The sequence below is a fragment of the Dermacentor variabilis genome, chromosome 1 (assembly GCF_050947875.1).
Source record: "Dermacentor variabilis isolate Ectoservices chromosome 1, ASM5094787v1, whole genome shotgun sequence".
NCBI classification, from domain to species: domain Eukaryota; kingdom Metazoa; phylum Arthropoda; class Arachnida; order Ixodida; family Ixodidae; genus Dermacentor; species Dermacentor variabilis.
The window spans coordinates 72,343,839-72,352,434 of record NC_134568.1 but is presented as its reverse complement, the minus strand read 5'-3'; the positions used below and the strand labels follow the sequence as shown (position 1 = coordinate 72,352,434).

General features: G+C 44.3%; 1 protein-coding gene across 2 annotated transcripts; it reads right to left on the bottom strand.

Moving 5' to 3' along the window:
• Positions 1-5,702: 5,702 nt before the first annotated feature.
• LOC142579254 (uncharacterized) lies at positions 5,703-8,133 on the bottom strand. Of its 2 annotated transcripts, XM_075689281.1 has the most exons (3): positions 7,890-8,126; positions 6,500-6,886; positions 5,703-5,887 (listed from the first exon to the last, which is right to left on the bottom strand). In XM_075689281.1, exons 1-2 carry the CDS (start codon positions 7,902-7,904, stop codon positions 6,521-6,523), a joined length of 381 nt encoding a protein of 126 aa, XP_075545396.1. In that variant the 5' UTR covers positions 7,905-8,126; the 3' UTR covers positions 5,703-5,887; positions 6,500-6,520. The 2 variants fall into 2 exon arrangements, with proteins under 2 accessions (XP_075545396.1, XP_075545404.1); XM_075689289.1 differs by lacking the exon at positions 5,703-5,887 and having other exon boundaries at positions 6,499-6,886; positions 7,890-8,133.
• Between the last annotated feature and the right edge of the window lie 463 nt (positions 8,134-8,596).

Genomic DNA, 8,596 nt, shown 5'->3' with positions numbered 1-8,596 from the left:
GGCTTGCGTCAACACTACGAACGTCCGGTGACATTGAGCTCCGCTTACGGGCGCGTAGGAAGCATCACACCGTTGTAGGGATTTTCCAAAGCCCCTTGGCATCACAGGCTGGTTTAGTTCACTTGATAAGATTCTTCCTATAAGGAAGACGTCTGCTAGCGAAACGGATGTTTTGAATGAGACGTGCTTAGATTATCCAAATACGCGTTTTTTTCTCGAGCTTCATAGCCCCGGTGAATGATTCCGTCCATCTTAGTAACCTTGTCCTTGATATTCCGCGGGTATTTCTAAGAATATGAGTGCGTAATAAGTGTAGACTCGGAGAAGAGCTCTATCTAATAGTCAGGATGGGAGATGATAATATGATAGAGGGGTACTGGAAACTCTAAAATAATAAATAACGAGGTTCCTTTTCTGTATCCTACTCTATCTTATGCCCGTGGTGAAGCCGGAATGACTAATGATCTTTAAAAACCAAACATTGTTTCCGCCAACAACTTTTCTCATGGAGCAGCATCCGTTATAGCTTTTATTACCCACTAGGCGGTTGTCTCGGATGCACCTATTGATCTTCCTTATGTTTTCCCAGTGAAAAATTTCCGATGATAAAATATATTTTCCTTCGCCCGTTGAGCGTGTATGAGCAGCTGTAGGCATTTCCATTCAGTTGAGCTTCACGAGTTACGTAAAAAAACGCAATATGTGGTAATTTACACGCAGTTATTCTAATACTTAGATTAGAGCCAACACAATAGAATAAAGAACACATTTTGTATCTTTAAAGGTGTCTGTATTTGCAAGAAAATGATCAACACGTGCATTCTCCAACCACTAATAGTGCTTAAACCAGTTACCGACTAGCAACATCTAGGACTGTATAGTATTTTAAATCTGCCCGTTATACCCTTACATACCTTATCACACGGAAATGTTCTGTTGGGTACTTAGTTCCACATTACTCTAGTAGTAGTAGTAGTAGTAGTAGTAGTAGTAGTAGTAGTAGTAGTAGTAGTAGTGGTAGTAGTAGTAGTAGTAGTAGTAGTAGTAGTAGTAGTAGAAAGCGGGCGTTGATTAAGCTATATAAAAATTGGAAGCAAGCGAATAGCTGCTTTCGATACCACAACTATATAGCTCGCGCGGCTGGCTGAAGAGGCAGCCAGACGAGGAAGTAAGATAATGGCAGAGCAGGAGAGGGAGAGAAGACAGATGAAGAGATACAGTAGTACATGATGACAGGCTATTACCATTTATATATAAAGATTGTGACTAAGCCAGATTGTTCACCACATTGCACGTGTTTGGCACAATACACTGTGTGTCTGGCACGGCTTCGCACGCCGTCACTGAAGTCAATTACTATAGTACACTACAAACTTCGCACGCAATGTGCAACGGATTTTCTGACGAGAAAAACAGCCCCACTCATATGGGATGGAACTTCACTTGCGTATAGTCTGTCTCCTCCGGACACTTTTGGACAATCGCATCTGTGATGTGATAAAATTATTTTTTTTAAAAAAGGGAAGATGGGCGCTTTCCTATAAAAGCTGGCCTGTCTCAATTTCACAGCCGCTAGGGACGCTAATGACCATGCTCCGATGATAACAAATGCTTTCTATGCTTAAAATCAGAGACTTTTAGGTTGGAAGTTAACCAATTGGCCTTGGCGGTCCAAAGTAAAACCTGAAAAGAGACGTTGCGGCATTACATGACTTGAGCCTCTTTCGAAGTCAGAGAAGCGCACAGGAAAATAGTTCTAAAGACTCAGGAGCCACAATGAAAGTAAATTGCAGGCTAAAGAGCACAATTATCTCTACCTCAAAAGTATGGACTCCAAATGGAGGGGGAGGTCAAGAAAGTTGGCAAACAAGAACACGGTAATTGCCAAACAAGCGCAAGTAGCTGGCTGCGGAGCACGAAACTATACCAGAGCAACTATTCGCATTAAGATGGGGCGTCTGCCTGCTGCGGCAAAAGTCTGGAGACGACTCAGTAAAGATGAAATGATAGTATAGAATGTCAATCTATTAACCCAGCAAGAACCGCCCACCTTTTAGAAGCGGATGGAAGCGGATAGAAGCGGATGAGATTCAAAGCGGATGGAAGCATTAACTTGTCAGCGGGGGAATTAAGCAAGAGACGCTTAGATCAGTAATGGAGGAAAAAAAAAACAGAGAACAAATAGTGAGAGATGGGGTTGTTACAGACGTTATAGAGCTGCGTGAATTACTGCTGATTATAGGAACAGAGGCGTTAATGAAGAGAGAAAAGTTCAAGGAGAGACAGGCAAAATGCTACACTGCAATAGATGTAGTAAAGACTGATCAGCTCAAGCAAACTGGATGATCATTTCTCCCCGTCCCGGGCCGTTTCACAGGAACTGCAATAGAAATCATCAACATCATCACTGTCAACATCATCACCAACACCACCACCACCACCATTTAATGCATGTGCAAGAAAATAAAATAATGCGTTCTTGTGAGATAAAATGTAGGCATTGTAACCACCAAACAAAAACGGAGAGCTGAATGCAGTGCGAGGAACGGCAAAGAATAATAATGAAAAGAATATCTGCTGGAGATGTTTAAGGTCAGAACAGCGTCAGCAATTGTAAGGACGCAACCTATTGACTTGCTGCAGCAAGTCCGTATGCCCCAAGCCCTATGACGCGGTCTGTGAGAGTGTGAGTTTGTGTGTTCAAACCCTCTGTACAAAGCATTAACAAAAAAAAAAACATGCCACCTTATTATGCTATGGCAGCATGTACGGATATTTATGCGGTTCCCACATGGTTATAGTAAGCTATTAGATGCTGAGCTAATAAGGAATGTGGGAGTTTAAATGTGACATACTGCAAGTCAAGTGCCGTAAACAGGGACGGACAGTGTGTGCAACTTATGCGCTCTCCGTCCGTCCCTGTTTTTCACGCTTCACTTGCAGCATGTCGTACCAACAAGGTCGAATTTCCGCCATTATTTAAGGAGGAAAGGAGCCATTGCCACCAGTGTCTCCTCGGCATATGTGGGTGGAATTAAAGGAGGATCTGGAGGGCCATCGCCCACGTGTGCGTATCGTCGAAGTGTCTATATTTCTTCACGTGTTGACTCCATTTACTAAAAAAAAAACTACGGTACACTCAAACAAAATTTGAGCTTGATTTCTCTGAATGTTCCCCGTGTTCTTGCACTATGCCTTCCATTGACCGCTCGTATATATATAGCGTGATCTTCGACAATGCACATTGCACTGGTACGTTCTGCCCGGGCAAGAAACCGCCAGAAGCGCGTTTGCGGAATCTCAACTGCACGTAACGCGAAGGTCTTCCTTTTTAACCTTCCTGCACCAAAACCCACGCTCCTGTTCCAAACCTTGAACGCGGCTCCGCTTCAGCACGTGTCGGTTGTGCTTTGAGAAAGGGCTGCTGCGTTTTCACCTTGAGTTGACCGGCTTATTCCAACCAGCTAAGCGGCGACACGTGCTGCCTCGAAAGGCTCGGCCAGTGACGTGTAGCGCGGAAGCGCGGCTGCCTCTGCCATCTTTGACGTACATCTATACCGCGAAACCTGTTTAGCCTCGCAATCTGAAGACACCGTCGCCGGCTTTTTATGCTGGCCATCGGAGCTTTTAAAGTCTGCCGGGGAAACGTGCCGATAACACGCACGGCCTCTTTTGAGCGATAGCGACAATGCTTAGCCGGCTCAAAGAGTCACGTCTTTGTTTTTGCCTCTTGCGGCTCACCGCATTTTAAACGCGACCTTGACGAATGCAAATGTACCTTTCCCAGTTCAAACCACTGCACCCCTCGACTTTCGCCAGCCGCAGCTAGAATACTGACACGTGAAAGCATAGAAGCATTCAGGGCTAACAGATGCACTTCAGTATAGATAGGGTATTCAAACCAACACGGAACACTTAGGCTGGAAGCAGTGCGGCAGGTATTGCACGCCGTTAAGGTGCAGGTAACCGGGAAGTACTCTTAAGTGAGGGTCCGAATCCTCATTTCAGAGTGAAGCTAATCACACATGCTGGTTGAAGTTTTAAGAATAATAATAAGCGCCGACAACGCGGTCCTCACTAAGAAAGAAAGAAAAGAAAAAAGAAGCAAAACCTTAAGTGGTGAAACACAACTTTGGCATTGTTCACGGAAGTTATAAACCTTTGTTTAGCAGAAGGATTATCGAAAGGCTGACATAATTCCATTCACAGTATGTAGAATATAATTTGCGCATCCTACCAGTGTACCGCGTCAAGGACTTATTCTTATCGCTTTGACTCAGTAGATTTCACAGTAACCCTCACGTTATGTTAATAAAAGGACAAAAAACAGTACCAGGCGTGGCTAATTCGTACTCTGTGGGACAAGCAACATGCATACACTATGATAAAAGTGATAAAAACACTTCTTTCATCATAGCTGCTAACAAACATACCCACAGGCATAAATTCCTTTTCATACGCGAAGTTTTTCGCAACTGCAATACGAAAAATTCCAGGGTGCGGGCATCACATGTATAGTTACATTACATTACACGTGTAGTTACACGTGTAGAACTTCCTGTATCAGTGGCAAAACATTATTCTCAAATCACGAATCAGTAACATGCATAACTACTCGTAATACAGCATAAATTCCTGCAATTCTGATTGTACGTATATCTCCAGAGGCGACTCCATTGAGATTTTTTGGAGCTCCTAAATTTCGTGGTGTTTAGGCTGCGGACCTTCACATTCATCGCTCAAAAATTTTGAAATTTTCTTGAGTTCAGCGAAATTGTTAAATTGCGAAATTCGCAATAAGTAACATGCCGCGACACGAAAGGTATTGACAGCACGGTGAGCAAATCATTTTTTGACGAGCTTCTTTGTTTTCTTTATTCAAGATTTTTTTTAGCAGAGGTATTTCAAGACCATTAAGAGCATTTGAAATCCCTTTGAGAGATCCGAATTCCTACTTTTGCTTCACTATACAAATTCACAGATCATTCTCTGTTCAACTAAAACAAGAAAATCATTAACTGGGCAGTAAAACTAACAAAACAACAATTAAACCTGATAATTGGAAGCCTGGTGAGGCTTAAGCTAAAGTTTAGAAGAGAGCATACGCTCCTTGTGAAGTGATACGTGGGCTATGGGTTAATGGCGACTGACCGTAAGGCTTAATTCTGTAACGCTTAATATTTACGGAAGATTAACCTCGCAAAGTTGTTCACAGGATGTAATGTAACCATCGCTACCACTCGAATTACAGTTAGCCTTTGCTCAGCCTCATAAGCATGTCAGTGTGCTATGGGGTCGGGACAATCATAACGGTCACGGGATCAGAACAAAGATGTCGGCTGATGAAAGGCTATAGCAAATACAATATCTTGTTATACGTAGCTTTGTACAGTATCACAATATTCTGTACAAATTCGAAGCATTCTATATATATATATATATATATATAGGGTCACTTTTGTACACCATTACAATCCACCATCCCAGTATTGTTACTATAGCGCCGCATATTAGCATTACCACTTGCTGCTCTATAGCCGTGTCATACCATGTACACAGTTGCGTGGATACTAAAATAGGGCCTTCCATAACTATTCGCGGTATGTCACACTCATTTATATACGTATAGTACAGTTATTGTAACACATGTACGAATTCTCCTTAACAAAAAGAGCAAATAAGAAAAAGAAAGACACTGGATGTATAAAAAATAAATTAACAGGTTTATTTCACTTTTCTCAACTGTATTTACAGTGAGCAGTGCTTCTCTTGATGGTGAGACTGATTTTGCTTTGCTAGAATGTTTTCACAGTGTAGACGACTGAAGACAGGTCCCTGGGGTGAAGTCACGGAAGTAAGCGTTCTTTTTGGCAGTTCTTGTTGCTTCCTAGAAGTAAAGAATAGAAAGAATGACGGTCATAGAAAGAAAATAACGATGTGAAATGTTTTACACTTAACATTTCGAAAGCCCAAGAAAGCAACACACGCGCACAAACTGTTCTTGGCGTATCCGTAGCTCGTGCTAGCCTAGTAAACGCTACCTAAGAATCGACCCGTATTCACCATCAAGCTCTCACGCTAGAATTTTTCGTAAGAGCAATTCCAACCAATCACAATGCTGGACACGTTATTAGCAAAGCTTTGCGAATTTGGTGCCTCGGCAATAATCTTGGTAGTTAAAACTGTTTTACCAAAACATAGGCGCATGAGGCGAGTCACAATAAGACACGCGATAATACTATTAGCTTGTTGCAAAGAAAAAGAAAGTAACGATGAACGCAAGTAGAACGTACACTGGTATTTCAATTGGTTGCGCACAGTAGCACTGATAAGAGAATTTTGGACATAACAGGTTAATTTTATTACGCCGCCATCTTTAACGTCACATAAATTTAACCAACCTCTCAAAGACTGCAGCAATAGCGGAATTTCACGAGCATGCGCGCGGTAAAGAAATCGGTTGGGCTAGTCTCGGCAGTCACCATGAAAATAAACTCACTTTTCAAGTAATTCTTGTCGCTCAACCAAGGTAGCCTCCTCCCTGAGACCCGTGCTGGTTGAAGGAGCCGCCAGCACCGCGGTTGAAGCCAGTGTTGAAGCCTGCACCGCCAGATCCGTAGCGGTTGAAGGAATTGCGGTCGTAGCCCTGGTTGGTGCGGTAGCCGTCGCGGTTCCTGAAGCCCTGCACGTTGTTGTAACGGTTGGCGCTGTCGAAGCCTCCGCTGCCCTGGTTGAAGCCCGATTGTCCGCGGTTGAAGCCGTATTGGCTGCCGCCGGCTGATTGGCCATAGCCACCGCCAAAGCCAATGCGGCCTTCGACGTCTTCCTTCTTTTCTTCTTCAGCGTAGACCATTGCAGCCACGGCCACAAGCGCGGCGAGAACGAACTGCACGTTGACAGAGAGAACAGAACCGAAACAATGAGCACCAACGAGTGCTACTGCAGAGCTGGTGTCCTCTGCACTGTCAATTCCCTAATCGTGTAACCGAGTTTTACTTGAACGTTCACGAGAGACCACATGCTCTGTGAACGCAAACGAGACCCTTGATGGAAGATTAACGGAATTCGCTTTATGAGCTGTGTCTGTAATCAGCCGCCTGTGAAGATTTGCTGCGATTTACTCTCAGGGAGGCACCTGAGAAATACCGCGAGCAAGGCTTCGTGTCGACAGGCTGTGTTTTCTCGCTGCTAAGAAAGCTAGAAGCAAATTTTACTTTCAATTAGTTTATTTTGACTTGACTTTGAATTGTAATTAAATTAGACTTGGCTTTGAGCCTTGACATTAAGAATGATGCAGGTCATCTCATTTAGTTATATTGACAGAAAGAAATACTGAATCACGATAGTCTTCATGGCAAGTACCTCGATCTTCAAGGACATATCAGTAAACTGAACAGGATGGAAAATTGGGCGAGTTCGTGAGGTTTCATGGTAGCTACCGCGTGACAGACGGAGACAAAAGGACTATATAAAAGGAGACACAATAGCGTGATGTGTCGTGTCCCCTTGTAGTCCATTCGTCCGCGTCTGTCGCGCTGTAGCTGCCATGGACATATCATTAATTTAGTTTTGCAATTCCCAGCCTGCAGTACTGAAGAAAAAAATGTATTCACTGGTAACTTTTGACTACACAGAGCCCTGAAGAATCGATTGTTTTCTCACTCTTGTAATCACATGATTGCTTCTTTACTTCTGGGACAAGTTGTTCGCGAATTGTTGACAGTTAATTATTGCTGCTTCGTAAGGAATTCGTTGTAGCTTATACAATTTCACAGGCGAAAAGCTTGCGAATCGTGACAAGGGTGTCACGATTTGCCCTGCTTTCTAGGCATTTTATTGTAGCCACAAAAGCAACTGTTCCAAACAAAAATCGTCAAAACAAAACTCACCAGTGTGCGTGCCATGTTGACTCGAGGGTACTTCGGGACGACGGTCTTGTCTTGGGACGCTGAGACCAAGGTTGACTCTCCTGCAGAATCAGGGGCAACTTTTATAGTACCCAAAACGTTGACCCATTGGCTGGGGTTTTCCTGCTCGCCGCCGGCAGCGCTTTTTGTTTTCTCTTATTGCCTCCAAACGGCGGGAACCTCCCTTACCCTCGTCTCCGGTCGTTCGGAGCGCCTAGAGTTGTTGTTGTGGTGCGGCTGCCCCTAGCGCTGGCTTGCAATCTGCTTGCGTCGGCCGGCGGACACATCCACCGGAACGCGTGGCAGAGGGGGAGGGAAGGTAGTGCCCCTCGGAGTCTCCCAAGATAATTAAAGAAAAAAAAAACGAAGACTCGCAGCAGAAAACGAAAAGCAACGATCGCCTCCGCCAACAAAAAGAATAGAACTGGTGACGATCAAAGGGCGTGATGAGGGAGGAAAGGAGAGAGAGTTATGAGAAAGAGAAGCGACCGCGTTTACAATGGCGAATAGGAGAAAGTGGAGTCTCCACCTGGGCGCGTGGCGTGCGTTTGTGCGCGTTTTCCGCTCGTATCGTATTTCTCCTCCGGTTCTGTTCGGAGGCACCGGCCACGTGCCGCCCGTAGTGCGCTGCGAGCGTGCAAATCTATTCGGGGGAAAACGGCCGCGCGGGGCATACCTAGAATATACCG